Source organism: Ptychodera flava, chromosome 21 (assembly GCF_041260155.1).
Source record: "Ptychodera flava strain L36383 chromosome 21, AS_Pfla_20210202, whole genome shotgun sequence".
NCBI classification, from domain to species: domain Eukaryota; kingdom Metazoa; phylum Hemichordata; class Enteropneusta; family Ptychoderidae; genus Ptychodera; species Ptychodera flava.
The window spans coordinates 7,651,218-7,668,482 of NC_091948.1; the positions used below are offsets into that span (position 1 = coordinate 7,651,218).

The 17,265-nt window shown below is 37.5% G+C and overlaps 1 protein-coding gene across 1 annotated transcript; it reads right to left on the reverse strand.

Annotated features, from left to right (window-relative positions):
* Positions 1-745: 745 nt before the first annotated feature.
* Positions 746-6,302, reverse strand: LOC139121268 (coiled-coil domain-containing protein 124-like). The gene is made up of 5 exons (XM_070686008.1): positions 6,163-6,302; positions 5,013-5,196; positions 3,963-4,125; positions 3,277-3,394; positions 746-2,828 (listed from the first exon to the last, which is right to left on the reverse strand). The coding sequence occupies exons 2-5, from the start codon at positions 5,169-5,171 to the stop codon at positions 2,621-2,623; spliced, it is 648 nt and encodes a 215-aa protein (XP_070542109.1). The 5' UTR covers positions 5,172-5,196; positions 6,163-6,302; the 3' UTR covers positions 746-2,620.
* Positions 6,303-17,265: the final 10,963 nt, after the last annotated feature.

Below are 17,265 nucleotides of genomic sequence, written 5' to 3' on the forward strand. Positions count from 1 at the left end.
CTGTATTTCCTGATCACAAACAGTGACTATACCCACTTGCCATCACTGAACAGTACCTGCTCTGAGTCATTGAGTTTCGAACTCTGCAAAATCAAAACTATCTTGTCTCCTTTTAGATGAAAATGTCAAACAATCCAGCCCTTGTAACTGGACGGCAACTGGTGTTCAAAAACATAGAGAGAGTGCACTTCTTCAAGTGAAGTTCTCTTACTTTGAGCATTCATCAAACACAAATACATTCTCAGCCAAGCACGCTGCACTGTACAGAGATTTGCATAATTCATCACTGCCATCAAACTTTCTTTAACTTTTCAGAATCTTGTAAAGTCCAAACACCTTTCTCAAATACATCATACTGATGTAAGGTTCACTTTTATGGGGAACCGACACACTATATCAATTTTCAAAATTCATCAAAGCAAGCACAACTGAAGTATGGCCTGAGACTGATTAATATTAATAAACCTAGATGTGGCGTGTGGGGCCTTTTGTAACGCCCTGCTATTGTTGCCTGCAGTGATTTATGTGGGCAGTATTGCATATATGAAGATTTTGAGAAAAAAAAAAAAAAAGAAATCTTGAAATGAGCCAAATCTGGGTCAGTCAGGCCCTTTGTACTGACTTTTTTTTCTGACCTCACACAATTGGCGTGATACCACAATGACTGAAGCCTGCCAGAGATGAGACCCATGCACTTCATCTCCCAAATGGGCAACATTTTACACACTGAGTCACATTTCAACAATTTGTCTGTAATTGTTGTGCTTGATTAGATCACAGCATCTGTAATTACATGTCACTAGCAGCTTAGCTGTGCAGCTGACACTTAATCTGGAGTAATGACATTCACAGTGTCAACAGCATACATGTTTGTTTTTTATTCCTGTTTGAACAACACTGAGTTTTTTAATCAATAAGGCTGTTAAATACATGGTTTGTTAGCAGCATGGCCATTGTGAGAAGCAAATATCACTTAAGGTATCAGGCTAGAATAAACACAGGCTACCACCATTTCTGACATGATATAATTGTACATCACTACGTCTGATACCTAGGAACTTAGGGACCCGTCTCAGATTGTCGCATAAGTTCAAAAAGCGAAATTTATTCGTTTAGGAGGGGGAGGGGGTTTGACCTTCATTCAATTAGTGAACTTCACTTTCAGCACTTTTATTTTTTGATTACAAGTTCTCTTTACATTGTGCGTAAAAATTAACCAAAACTGCACACTCGTACGAACAAATTTTGCTGTAACTATTTCCAACTCGTTCGCGTCATACTGACAGCGGTTAGTATTCAAATTTGATCCATTACTTGACGATGTAATGTGGTCAGGGAAAACATATTCGTCAGTAGCTACATTGTATAGCAAAATCTTACATTGTACTCTCAGGCAGGCATCAAAATTTCGCACTTTTGAACTTTCGTTTAGGGGATGGGGGAGGGGGGTTTTGATGTACATGAAGGAATTTCGTTTCATGAACCTATGCGACAATCTGAGATTGTCCCTCAGATCCTTACTGGTTGTACAGCAAAGATACAAACCACATCATTGAAAAGCAGCAGGATAAGAGCAGAGATCAGCACTTCTTACTGGAAGAATAAACTTACAATTCAATAATTGTACGACATTAAGCTGATTTACGAGTCCTGTAGCATCCCACCATGGCCTATGAAATGTATATCAGTTATTTGATTTAGTCGTATCTATACCAAACAGTCTGACACCAAGCATACATACATAAGTTTTCTAAAACCTGAAGTATATTTTTTCTTCCTGTTTTTGGTACTGGAAAGAGCTTGTTTGAAATTTGTGTGCTCTATTTGATTTGAACCGTGATCTATAATACAGCAGGGATGTCAACACGATGCAAACAGTCAGGAAGAGATTCTTCTCATGATGTCAAAGGTTACTTGGGGTCAAAGGTTAGGGTTCATCTGTTCACCCTAATTTCATGTAAACAAATCCAAAATCACCATGGATGACATTGGCTTGGGCCATATCACGGTAGTGAAATGGTTCAGCTATGTCTGACCTCTATAGATATGCACTATACTGCCAAGATCCATACACAATTCTATGTACATAGGTTAAACCAAAGTAGTGGGAGACACACAGGTTCAATAAATTATGCTGATCAGGGTTAGTCTTTCTAGTTGTCATTTTATGGGACACATATTCAAAAAAAAAAATATAGCTTTTCAATTTCATTCTACCTTAAGAGCTCGTTCAACTCTCATTTGTTATTGTGTATATGAAAGCCAGCACCATCCAATCAACTGTCAACCAGCCATCATGATAATAACAAATACTTAAGAAGTTAAACACATCTGATTGAATATTTGGTTTTCAACCATGAATAATACTTTGCAAGCCATGACAATTCATATACATTTCAATTTCTGAGATCACTCAACACCTGCCTTTCGCATGTGTGTGCAGCGTTTTAATACATTTGAAATGCACCTACACAATACATTTGACTTTTCTTTCCATAAAAATAGCGGTAATAAGTCTCTTTTACAGACAGTAAGAAATAGATGCAATTATAGAATGATAGGAAGTGTTGTCATCATCTAGCGCCCTCTATGGCCAGTAACAGACAACCTCACACCACTCTCATCTCCCGGCATTGTATTCTTGGTATCTCTGATTCATGGGATTTTCTGGCGCTTTCATCCAGTCCTTCTTCAGCATCTGTTTGACCTGGGACAGCCTCATGTTCGGATTCTCAGCTTTCAGTCTGGGAAGATTTTCCTGTTCGTAGGCTGCATATGCTGCTTTCATCCTCTTTTCTGGATGACGATCTTTTTCTGCTTCTTTTACACTGTGGACACAGAACGACAACATGTTTCAGGGTTCTCCATGAGAAAATTTTTAGGGATGGACCACCCTATTTTTTTGTAGCAGTCAATTCGTATGTTAGTGACTATACAAAAGAATACATTTTCAAAACAAAGAATATGCAAATTTTGAATACTCATAAGCGTACGTGTTGTGATTCAGATCTTCCAATACAATTTTAGCATGTGCCTGTGTGTTGTCACTGAGCACACCTTGGCTGGATGCTGTTCACTCATTTTTTGTTTGTCAGACACTAACTTAAATACTAACTTCCCTTTTAATGGTCACATACAATTCAGCAATGAAAGAGAGGAAATACAATTCTGACCTGACATTAAGGACTGAAAACACACTAAAAGATAGAGTACATGTTTACCAAGTGTTACAATTAAAGCAAGCCAGTGGTCAATTGAAGATTGATCAGTACCCACCTCAATACAGCAATGGCATCTTCAACAGATCTGGCCTCCACAGCACCTTCTTCCAATAATCGGTTTGGATTTTCCTCCAAGGGAGTTTCATCATGACTTAATGCTCGTGTGGGAGTTGCTATAAATTAATAAACAGTTTGGTTATCATATCTTTAAATTAATTAAAAAGTATATATATCTCAAATGAAAAGTACAAACACAAAATTATTATTTGAGATGAATGCATTCACTGTGTCATAAAATCAAAAGACTACAGGGGCACTAATTTAATACAAAAACGACTTGCAATGCACAATTTGCCACTGACTTTGTGGCATTCTTGAAAACAATTTCAAAATGAGACAAACCAAAGGCAGCAATCCTGGGCACAGTTTTCCAATTTCTATGATTTGGTAAATGATCATCACAGATAGTTTAGGATGATCATTAAAAAGCCACAGTAACTCTTGGAAACTTTTCAACAGATACCAATACATGCATTAATTAATCAAGCTTGACACCAATATCAGGCCAACACACATACACGAGTAACAGTCTAACACACCTTCATACAGCACATGACATTGGTATAAGTACATGTTTAAGTGGAAAAAGATGTCATATTTCATTCTGATTTCCAATAACTACTCACCCTGCAAAATACATTTGCTCCTCTCTGAAATGCCACCCACAATAAAAGTACTCACCTTTTGGCTGGCTTTCAATCTGTTGTTGTATTTGAGCTCTGGTTAGTTTGTTTGGTGTCTGCTTGGCTGATGTTTTGGCAAGAGCTGCTTCCTCTTCTTCAAGGGCTTTCCTTGCAGCTGCCTTTCTTTCTAATTCTTCCTGCTTCTTTCTCTCCTTTCCTGCCTGAGGAAAAAATGCACCAAAATTGCATACTAATTATGCGGAACATGAACAGACTGGCTACAGGGAGAAGAATTTCTGTTATGATAGACACAATGCTATGCTGTACAGTACACAGACAGAGACATCAAATTGATGTCTTCAGTCTAAAACTATTGTTAGATTCTTTGCCTGTGATTTTGCAACTACACAAGGTCTGAGCATTTTCAAATTTCATCACACAGTTCCTATATGGTCAATTGTTGAATGCTAACTTCCATGTACATATAAAGACTATGATTTGTTCTCATCTTTTCAGTTGAATCATAAGGAATCTTAACAATATTTCAGTAATTTGGAACACAAATGTGTAGAAATTTTATCGGCATTTGAATCTGATAGTAGAAATTTTATCGGCATTTGAATCTGATAGCTTTTCACCTACAGGAAATGATTGTATACAGTGGTTTGCATTGAACTGTTGGCAATACGGGAAATAAACATATCAGTAGTCAGAGCAACAGCACCAGATCAGCACAAATGACACTTGCAAATGATGCAGTCTGGACAGTTAGCGGGATGTGTGTGGATGCGTGGTGTTATTATGACTAAGCTTTTCCTTCTTCCAGACAATATTTCAACTTTCACAGAGTTGTTTTTTTTGTTGTTTACTGATATAATTACCGCTAGACCACAGTTACACCTGACGGTTTTGGCAACTCCTCTATTTAGACATTACGCCTAGTTCCTGTATTGTCAACAGTTCAACACAAACCACCGTACTTAGCATGCAAATACATGTACTTTTCTGCTGTTTCTGAAGTTGATCATTGATTAAACCACTTTGTACAAAAACATAATAGAATGATGAAAAAGTGCAAAAAAATGTATAATAATAATAACTGACATACTTTTCTTTCCTGTTTCTTAGCAGCAGATTTATCATCATCTCTCCAGTACTCATCTTCAAGCTCTTTCTGTTTCCTAGACTCCTCCTGTGCCCTGGCTTCAGCTTTGCGAGCTCTGGCGGCCGTAGCCTTGGTATTCTCCCCTTTGAATTTTTTAGGCATCTGGATGCACTTGATTGGATATCACCTGCCAATGACAAATGATATTTGTTACTCGTAATCATTTGCTAGTGCTGATTACTATTTGTGAAGGACATGTCACCTCATGATTATTGCTGCTTTTGCAAAGCCTTTGTCATCAACTCATCACCTATCATTGAACAGGTGACGCTAATGGGTGGTGAGATTGAGAGTATCAAGGCAACATGTGTTGCTACCTCAAGAGCACCCGCCCCCCACCTTTGAAATTGATTCTTCTGTAGAGGAAACATATTTATTTATTTATTTATTTATTTATTTAGCCATGTCCACATATGTGACATTGGCATAAAATAAAATACAAAACAAAAGAATTACAGGATTGGAAAACTTTGCAAGAAAGAGATGACAAAAGTCATCTCAAAATTACATGTTATCAGCTTTCATCAGCTCATTAAAGAACTTTGCAGTTATGTGCACAAAGGAATCAGAAGAAGAAGACATTATATGTATTTGAAGAAGGACATCTTGTCAAAATGTTTCAGCTGAGCCTGAATATCAAAAATAGAATTACGGTCAGTATCTCTTAAACCTTGTGCTGGTGCACTTTGACAAATTATAGTACAACGAAATTCATCTCCAATATCACTTTTGCATAAAGTACAGTGTCTAAGGTGTCTAGGGATATTCTTACAACGACCGACTTCAACTGATCCAACCTTGTTTTGAGTTACGGTTAGAGGTTGTTTTTCATCAAAAACTGATTTTCCAACCAAAACGGGAGGAGGTCGAGGAGGAACAGTCTTCCCGGTGTATTTTAGGCTAGCTGGCCTTTCAAGAAGTAGCCAGGTCATCATGCAGTACGGTTATATTGGCTGTCATCATATTCATTAACTCATCATGAGAACCCAACACAAGTGAAAATGTTTATGTAAACGTTTAGGAACTCGTACACTAACACGGTAATGGGCGTACAATTTTACACGTTGCAGCTAACAATAAAATTTAACCTTACCTTATCAGAAGAAAATGTGTACATGTACAGCTCTTCATTACCGGATTTGGTGAGGTTGGTTGCACAATGTTGTTACTTCAGCACGAAACTCGCTCGGATGCACTATGTTCGTTGGCATTTGTATTCTCCACTAATGGGCTAAACGATTCTGTTGATGGGTACAAGGCGATAAGTTCTTACAGATGGATACCTACTGTTCATGCTATTATGACTTTCATTAAACCACTATAAGTGCGTGGAAAAATAATATTGATATTTGCAATGTGTTAAATGAAAATCAGGAAATGGAGATGAATCTCCAGAGTAAACATATTCGGTGTATATAATAAACCCTCAAAATAGCCCAAACTACAAAACCACCCCTGCTAAATAATAGTTAAAACCTCAATCAACATGGCCGACAAAATCACCGCAGATGCACTGACCTCCGAAAAGGAAATTACAGTACAAACTTGCGAGGAAAGCTCACAACCGAACGATGTGGCGATGGAAGAAAGTCCTCCAGAACGGGAAATAACACAAACTGACCATCTGAATAAGAAGTTGCTAACGTCGTTTTTGGATCGCTTAAATCAGGGAGGGCAGTTCCCGGAAGTGGAACGAATGAACGAATGTGGAACGTCGGATCACACTGTTGGCGACAATCGTCTGATTGAAGAAGAGGGTGACGGGGAATTTTGAAAGATTGTCGTCTATGATTTTCTCCAAATAATCAGCAGCGAATTTTTTAAGATAGTTCCGACGCTTGAATGCCGTAGTCTTTACACGCTTTGTACTCTTCAAAGAAACCGGAAGTATCGGTCGTGTTGACTACTCATGAAAGCCTGAACTTCCGCTTTGAACCCTGTCGTCCTCCGAAATCGTGTGAGAAATTACATGGAACTTTAACTTTACTTGTACCATGAACCTACCACAACTTGCGTGTTGTAGGTTCCATGCTTGTACTTCGCAAGACCATAGATTGTGGCAAGTGTCGACAAGAGTGGGAGACGGGACGAAAGATTTAAATTGCGAATCACAACCCAACGACAAAAAAATTAACATCATGATTTGAAGGATGTCCTCCAGAACGGGAAATATCACAAAGTGGACAGTCTGAATAAGACATTGCTCACCCCGTTTTTGTTTTGTTTTTTGGGGAGGGGATCCGCTCAAATCAGGGAGGTTGGAGAAGATTTTGATTTTATACAAATATACATAGGCAGTAGATAAAACGTGTCTGTACAATGACTAGAATAGGAGAATTGTTTATGTTTTTATTAGCAATCCACCGAGAGAGGCAATGAACGTCAACATATACTGGTAGTCAATCATGGAACAGCATGCAACATTCGGCTGTAAAGTTCACATGCGTTTCTAGGGACACAAAATACATTCTGTGAGTGAAAAAGGGAACATTTGTATCACATTGTTTGGCATTCTGTTCCCAGGTTTGTGAAACTTTAAGTTCAAAATTATGATCGACGCTGTTAAGAGTTATATAAATGATCGCCTGTAAAACTATAAAACGTGACCGCATTAGTCAACATAAGCCTATATAAGAAAATAAGTAATTCTTAGTTTCCTGATGACAATAAACAGTGAAGAAGAAAACTCCAGGAGCACGAAGAGAGTTGTACATTTGACTAATCTGTGACTCTGAGACATTTTTGGGAGGCTATGAATATGCGAACATTTCATACAACCCTGTGTGATTGGAAGTGTACAGGAGGAGGTACTAACCGAACATTATATAGACTCTTACAGAGACTTTAAATTGTTGTGTATGTTTAATGACAATTTATAGCTATAAGGAAGACCTCGAACTTCATATTTTCGTGATCATATCAGTTCCATTCAGTCCTATGCCTGCTTCTGAAAACAAGAATAAAACAAACCAGTCATTTTACGGACGATAATATGAACAGGCTCAGTGTTTTCTTTGTTAAATATCTGCCTGGTAACTTAGCCAAACTAATTTTTTTTTCGGATGTCTGCCTCCGAAAACATTAATGAAACAAATATGTCTTCGTACAGACGATAATATGAACAGGCTCAGTATTGACACGCCACACCGTGCCCATATTCGGGAAGTACTCCTCCACAAAAGTTGAAAGAAGTGAGAAAGTTAAAGTTTTGGGTCCGTAAAGGAGAGTTGGACATTATGTGTACATCATGAAAACATGTTAACCGACCGATGCTGCTACTGCGCATATACTAATTTGATCAATTACACGATAGCTGGAATTTATAGAGGTTTTCCCTTTGGTACCAGGACCGGTAGTAAAATGAACTTGTGATAAAACAACCAAAACAATTTTGATATCTGAACAATTGTATAATTCATACATTTTCTTCCTCTTCCTCGTGTATTTCAAAAGACAAAGCATCCTTGTAAACACAACTCGTTAATTATGTCATTCGATTCATTCATTCATTCATTTATTGCCAATATAAGCGTAAATGGTACAGTGAGTGGAAAGTAGAAAATAAAATTGGCAAAAGGAGTCAAAAAAATAGCTTCTCGCTAATCGAGTTCGACTCCAGCTCAGAGTACATAGGACAGAATCGAAAAAATTATGTCATGCGATGTTATTGTTGACAAAGTCGACGTTTTGTCCGGACTGAAATTCAGTCGTTAATAATAACAGCAATGGGGTATTATACAAATGTCATATATATATATATATATATATATATATATATATATATATATATATATATATATATATATATATATATATATATATAGATATATATAGATATACACATAAACAGATTACTTCAAGTACAAAGAAATGAAATCTATTACTTAAGTTTCATGCATTCTCCAATCTTCAGATAGAAGTGAAAGGATTACTAGCTCGACACTCATACATATATGATTGAGACGAACCATTCTATCTGTAGGTGGTGTTAACGATAAATAGTATTTGTTTTGGTGGCGACATTTTGAAACCAACTCAGAGCGTTTGTTTAATAGTGTAGATTTGTTAGCATTGATAATGTGCAGCTTTTCTGATATACAAAGATTACATCGCTTGCTTATGTTAGAGTAACTCAATGCTTTATCAATGATTGACCATGAAATGTCAAAGACTTGGCCCTTATTTCTTAAATTCTATACAAATTTTGACAACTCGGTGTCGTTTTTGTATCTCTCGTTACGGATTTCATATGGTTAGTGTAGCGCTTCTGGAAGGTGTTCAGTGAGGCCGATGTAAACCCTCTCTGCATTGTCATCTCTTATCTGCATTGGTCTTGTAAACCACGCCTTTGACTTGACAGTTATTTAAGAGGCATGCCGACTTAACCCTGCAATTACAATCAGCTGATTGGTCCTTACGCTGATCTCCGGTGATTACCCTCTTATTATGCGATTTGAATATACATGCCATATTCTTCATACAGCTATAACTCACTTTAATTGTGTTTCTGTTGAAGATCTTGTGAAGTTTAGACCCCTTTTGAAACTGTTTGTCGACATGGTTGAAGAAATTTCCTGCCGATGTTAGCACAGGGGAGCCAGGGAAAGACAAACAAACGAGCAAACAAACAAACAAACAAACAAATAAATAAACAAAAAGAAAACAAACATATTAATAAACATATAAATAAGCATACATATACATGAATAAATAAAAAATACAGACAAACAGAAACAAATAAACAAACAAACAACCAAACAATATCATAGAACATTGAATAAATAACAAACACAAATAAATTAACAAAAAAATTTATACAACCGCGTGTATATATATATAATATATATATATATATATATCTATATATATATATATATACATATATATATATATATATATATATATATAATATATATTATATATATATATATATATATATATATATATAATATATATATATATACACACACACACAACACACACACACATACATGTATGTGTGTGTGAGTGTAAGAGACAGTGGCATATAGAATTAACAGCTCATGCAGCAATCAACATGCGACGGCAGTACCACTACTCCTAGGGAGTAGTGGTACTGCCGTCGCTTCAGGGTAGGAATGAACGTTTATTTTGCAAAGCCCTTTTTGTGAATCTGGTCCTACTAAACTCTTCAACCGTATTGTAACTTTTTAAAAAATATGTTTTGTATTTGCAGGATCAAGAATTTCCCATTTAGTAGTATTCCTTCATCGGATACATAATTATTATTTTAAATTTCTTTTTATTTTTTAAAATTATTTTGACTCTCTCCACACAATTGCAGGATCTTAATTGCACCACGATCTTCATCACATAATCTTCGTTAATCGAATGAATGCATTTTTACACGTACCCAGATGGAATCTGACTTCCTACGGTCGCCGCTCTTTCTCATCAGTAGCCCCTGTCTTTTGGAACTCTCTACCCTCTCTAAGCTTGGACAAAGAGACATCTCCCAATGTCAAGACTTTCAAAATACGCGTAAAACGAACATCTTTCAGAAAGCATTTTAAATATCACTTAAAGCGCCACTGATCATAGTTTCACTTTTGATATTAGGCGCTATATAATATTTAGATTAGATAGATAGATAGATAGATAGATAGATAGATAGATAGATAATTTTTTTCTTTCGGTAAAGTTTCGTAAAGGTACTTGTGTGATGGATGCTTTACATATGTTATGTATCGTATTCTTAGTCCTAATGTGGCGTAATTCAACTGATAATCATATTCTCTTTCTTGAGTGCAAGCGAATGTGCCATTCTTAAAATGTTGAAACGTATAAGTGAAAGGAACAATTTTATTTGAAGAAACGGTACAAAGGAGAAGCTGATAATACATAATATCCGTCTTGTTATGGTAGGTGACCGTAACTCTGAGTTGAATCGTTAGAGTATAGACAGTGGATGGAAGGTTTCCCACCTGTGGCCAGGTGTAGAGAGTTCGATGCGCGTCGTTGGTAGCAACCAAAGCTCGGTTGGGGTACTGCAATAGAAAGATGTTAGGTGTACTGGTTCAAAGAAAAGAACCCCAAGCCATGAATCGATGCTTTAGGAAAACCTTCACATTCCCTAAATTTGTTAAGACCCCCATCAGGCCGTGATATGCATGAATGCATCATCTATAATCTGTGTTTCTATGAAATGCCTGGTCCTTTAATTTCTGGTTGAAGTCGCGGTATGCTGATGTACTGCAGTTACGGCGTAACTTTCTAACGTTTGACTTTTGTAACATCTCATTGCTTTATGCGCCAGTCAATGTAAACCCCCCCCCCCCCACCTCGGGCGATACGGGAAAAATGTGGGGATTAGACCGTGTGTGTCATGAAACTGTGCCCGAGGGGGTGGGGCAATTGCCTCGTTTTGATCCCCTATTCCTTTGACGGACAGGCCCAGATGTTCGTAAATAACTACGCATGCGCACGTATGCAGGGCCTGAAAATTACCCGAAGTCCCGGACCAGTGATTTTTATCCCGAACCAGTACTAATTACCCCTAAAAAGTCCGCAGACCAATACAAAAAAGGAGCCAATTTATTTTGCAAGGGAATGTCCAGTGCTTTTCCAAGATTGTGTTCTAGTGTCTTTTGACGAAAAATTAGAAACTACGTCCCCCCAAAATACCGAACTTACTGAAACCAAGGAGGTAGCAGAGACGCACTAAAGCCAGTTAGGCCTACACTAAAACCAAGAGGCCCATTCCATTGAGAGACTACGTCTTTTAGCTACAAAATTACAATAATTATCGCGTCTTTAAGTCAATCAAACATTTAAAATTTAGTCTTTTTCTCTCATCACAACGTAAACTCTAAAGGAAGATCAGTTACTCTATTACAGTTTGCGATTCATGATATGAGCCAGGCGATGTGCGTCCACTAGCCACTGCACTGCAAAAATCAAATGACGGGCCACGTACTCATTTTACATGTAAAATTTCATGTGGTAAAAATCTGACCATAGCCTCCGCTAAAAATATCAGCAACCCCAAAATTGTGTGAAAATATTTTATCTCTGTCTATCAAAGGAGTATTTTGCAGTAAAATTCTCTGGAAGGAGTCTCATTACAACTTCCCGATCGTCCGTAGCAAGCAAGCTTCTGAATTTAGAAGGTCACCATGCTTAATTCACGATGCTGAAGTTATTTTCGTATTCGTTTTCGTATTCGTTTTCGTATTCGTATTCGTATTCGTATTGGAGTCACTGACAAAATTTTTTATTTTTAGTTCAATTTCGTACGTATAAAATGCTTTTTATATGACAATATATCAATACTTCAATATTTGAGAATGTAAGTTGAAAAAAGATCAATCTTTTTAGGCCCTAGATTGAAAGATATCGTTGCTATAATTAGAGGAGAGATTTTAAAAACAAACGGCCAGTACACAGGCACTCCTTAGCTGGGTAGTCTGTTGAATAGATCGATTTTCGGTTCGATCTATCGATCCCGTAGTCGATATGCGCGCCATTGTAACCAAAATACTCACTAGGTTACAGTGGCGGGCATACTGACCACGGGATCGAAAGATCGAGCCGAAAATCGATCTATTTAGCAGACTACCAAGCTATTAGCGCCTGTGGGCCAGTAGTAGTCTTTGGAGGAAAGATATTTTAAACAAACATCTTTTCGTATTCGTATTCGTATTCGTTTTCGTATTAACTTCTATCACAACAACCAACTTAAACATTCTGTTGACATCATTAGTATCGATAATGGAAATTTAGCTGACCCGCCCAATTTGACGAGTTGTAAACTTAAAGGTAATTTTCTTGTTTTAAACTGATATCTCTGAGAAAGTGATCGTCATAAGGACAGTGAATGCAGGGCTCAACGTTATCGCATGCCCCTAAGTCGATGACATGCTATATTTAGACTGCTGTCGCAAAGAAAATATCATCTCATATGATGTGGGAAAGCGTCATAAAAGAAAACGAGATGAATAAAATGGTATCATAGGCCTATGTTCCGATCGGTACATTTGTTTCCCTAATAAAGATTAATTAATGTGTGAGCTGTTGTCAGAGTCTTTATGTCAGTACGGCCCATCTCTTTTTCTTTCCTTGCGTTTGCGTCAACTGTCATTGCCAGAACATGTTGATCAACTAATACGTTATGATAAGATACACCAGAATGCATGGAAATTAATTTGTATCGCGAAATATCGAGAAATACCTGTATTCTATGATAAATAGACTTCAGCTAGTCTAGTAGCTGTCGCAACTGACTCGATCGGTTTCCGTCATTTGTTACTGTGCGATCCAGTTTTAGTGTTACGCAGTTTGCCCCGCTCTACAACTCCGTTCTGCAGGTCACTCCAAAAACTTTCAGCAGTACTATTTTGGGGGACCAATTAAGCCGCTAGCCGTAGATAGCTACTTTTTTCAACAAAAACTCTGAATAGAAATGCAGCAACTATCAACTTTCGATAGATATTTTGTAGGCAAGAGAACAAAACTCAAACGTATATGCGCATTTAATCCTAGCTGTGATATCGCAGCGGTACTTGTGGCGTGTATCGAACTCGCTCGGGTCATTGAGGTCATCGCCACAGTCCCATCCATGGTCTGTTCTCTACTACCTCCATGGTTCTACATAATTGCAGTCGCTACCCGGCAGATTTGCCATGATATTTCAACAAATTTAAAGTTGCTTGATATTTAGATCTAGCTGAAAACAAAAACCTTTATGAAACAGGATAATCCAGTCCAAGCTTGATGAAATCGATGCTTTGATCTGCTTTCCAAAGGACGATTTCCGGAAATGGTCTAGCCGGTCACATGCCACTAACGCAAATATTCATTACGCACGTGAACGCATGAAACATGTTGCAGTTACTGGTTGCTTGTTTTCCCTTGTCAGCTATATTTTGATGACATTTTATGCTGGGATTATGATTGGTTCAATTGAAATGATGTGACAGCACTAAAACTGCTTCTGATACTTGATTGGATTGTAGTAAAATTTATCATTAAATTCATGGGATATTTTGACAGATCATTCAAGATAACATCAGCAGACACATTGGCAGGGCTGTGCAGTGGAGAGAACGCGCTCAAACCTTTGAGTAACTCCGCTCAACGGCTATGCTTATTCAATGCGTATTTTGGGGTCGCGGCCTTTCAGGACAATGCTCCGTGAACACTGAGCGAATATATGTTGTATTTGATAACGTATACGGTATGGAGTAATGTCTTGAAAAAAATTCAGTCGCAATCTCATAAAATTTGGTCGCCTATGCGACTGAAAATGGTCGCTACTTTGAGCCCTGATTGAATGTAATACATGAATTATCGGTCGGTCCGGTTTTATGTTATTATTGCTCACATCTTTACTCTGAAAGATAAACTACCTATTGTCATTGATTTCTGTTACTTTCTCCCCTGTAGCAGCACGTACAACTTTGTCGTAACTTGCGATTTTGTAGTTTTTGCCTTACCGTACTCCCTGAGTTTTGTAAAGTATTGTATTGTATTGTTATTATAATTTATTTCAGGTCTACGTAGAGCCATATCAAAATCAAGTAAAATACTTGAAATACAAATTGTAAATGGATATGATCATTCTAAAGTGAGTCCTAAAGGATGACCGGATATAACAATTTTCACATTTTTTTATTCAGATGGTTGTCCTGGACAACTTCCCCCGTTCATCATAGCTTTCAACAGTCACCCGTTTTGCAGCGCCTCACAAAAATCTGCCCTCCCCGCAAAACAATGGTACAGTCCAGGGCAGCTCCTTTGCATCCGCTCTCACGAGTCCCATTACTTGGCACTGACCACCTGATTTCGGGTGCATCCAGCTGCCCGGTCAAGAGACATTGGCAAGCGAAGATGCTGCCTTACCAGATCCAAACCGATTTTAAGTATTTTTTTTTCAAATAAAATGAAGTGAACAAAGTTCTTTGAAATCTACAAATGCAAATTTATGTAAATTTAACCAAATTTGGCAGATGAAATTACGAATCAAATTATCACAATATTTAAACCTCAGTAAATATCGTATATTGCACGTTTCATACCTGAAACCTGGACTAAAAATAACAATTTCTGTCAGTGACTCCAATGCGAATACGAATACGAAAACGAATACGAAAACGAATACGAAAATAACTTCAGCATCGTGCTGAACTCCTTATATAGTCAAGACCCCCTAGCTCGATTGTAGCTGATCTTAACAAGAACCACCTAGCTTGTCAAAACAGCGTTATGGCAATTTGCTATTGCTATCAAAGGAAAAAGAAGTTCCTCTCAGATATTTGGTGTTTTCAACCTATTTTTTACAATTTAAATGGAAAAGAATCAACCGCTGGGCAATTATAAAAATGAAGTGAAATTTATAGCAATAGTATAAAAACATGTTAAGTATGTGGTGCAAGAACTTGAGAAAATTACAAGTAAATGTTTATGCAGTGTGTCTATATAAAAAGATTGGCAGTTTATGCTGTATGTAAATCCCAAGCAAATCTGATAGAAATGCATATATAACATGAGTATGAGAAATGAATCATTCTTGTATTGTTATGCAAATTTTTGAGGACAGTGGATTTTACCTTTGACCAGTGAAAAAAAACCAGGTCACTGGTCCTGGGACCAGTGGGAAAAAACAGAAATGTTCAGGCCCTGGTAATGGTATGTTGTTGTTCAGAGCGGTAGCATGGCGAAAGGTGGATGTCAAGGACGATGCTGAAGTTATTTTCGTATTCGTTTTCGTATTCGTTTTCGTTTCGTATTCGTATTCGTATTGGAGTCACTGACAGAAATTGTTATTTTTAGTCCAGGTTTCAGGTATGAAACGTGCAATATACGATATTTACTGAGGTTTAAATGTTGTGATAATTTGATTCGTAATTTCATCTACCAAATTTGGTTAAATTTACATAAATTGCATTTGTAGATTTTAAAGATTTTGTTTCCTTCATTTTATTTGAAAAAAAATACTTAAAATCGGTTGGGATCTGGTAAGGCAGCATCTTCGCTTGCCAATGTCTCTTGACCGGCAGCTGGATGCACCCCGAAATCAGGTGGTCAATGCCAAGTAATGGGACTCGTGAGAGCGGATGCAAAGGAGCTGCCCTGGACTGTACCATTGTTTTGCGGGGAGGGCAGATTTTTGTGAGGCGCTGCAAAACGGGTGACTGTTGAAAGCTATGATGAACGGGGGACTTGTCTAGGACAACCATCTGAATAAAAAATGTGAAAATTGTTATATCCGGTCATCCTTTTGGACTCACTTTAGAATGATCATATCCCTTTACAATTTGTATTTCAAGTATTTTACTTGATTTTGATATGGCTAGACCTGAAATAAATTATAATAACAATACAATACAATACTTTACAAAACTCAGGGAGTGCGGTAAGGCAAAAATTACAAAATTGCAAGTTACGACTAAGTTGTACGTGCTGCTACAGGGGAGAAAGTGACAGAAATCAATGACAATTTATCTTTCAGAGTAAAGATGTGAGCAATATTATACATAAAACCGGACCGACCGATAATTCATGTATTAGGCCCTACATTCAATCAGGGCTCAAAGTAGCGACCATTTTCAGTAGCATAGGCGACCAAATTTTATGAGATTGCGACTGAATTTTTTTCAAGACATTTCTCCATACCGTATACGTGATCAAATACAACATATATTCGCTCAGTGTTCACGGAGCATTGTCCTGAAAGGCCACGACCCCAAAATACGCATTGAATAAGCATAGCCGTTGAGCGGAGTTACTCAAAGGTTTGAGCGCGTTCTCTCCACTGCACAGCGCTACCAATGTGTCTGCTGATGTTATCTTGAATGATCTGTCAAAATATCCCATGAATTTAATGATAAATTTTACTACAATCCAATCAAGTATCAGAAGCAGTTTTAGTGCTGTCACATCATTTCAAATGAACCAATCATAATCCCAGCATAAAATGTCATCAAATATAGCTGACAAGGGAAACAAGCAACCAGTGACTGCAACATGTTTCATGCGTTCACGTGCGTAATGAATATTTGCGTAATAGTGGCATGTGACCGGCTAGACCATTTCCGGAAATCGTCCTTTGGAAAGCAGATCAAAGCACCGATTTCATCAAGCTTGGACTGGATTATCCTGTTTCATAAAGGTTTTTGTTTTCAGCTAGATCTAAATAGCAAGCAACTTTGTTGAAATA

Bases quoted from the DNA above. Each gene is read 5' to 3' on its own strand.
- LOC139121268 (XM_070686008.1), bottom strand. From the start codon at position 5,171: ATGCCTAAAAAATTCAAAGGGGAGAATACCAAGGCTACGGCCGCCAGA. The intron at 4,126-5,012 runs GTATGTCAGTTA...TTTTTTCCTCAG, and splicing joins CTAAGAAACAGGAAAGAAAA to GCAGGAAAGGAGAGAAAGAA. The intron at 2,829-3,276 runs GTGGGTACTGAT...CTGTGTCCACAG, and splicing joins GATGCCATTGCTGTATTGAG to TGTAAAAGAAGCAGAAAAAG.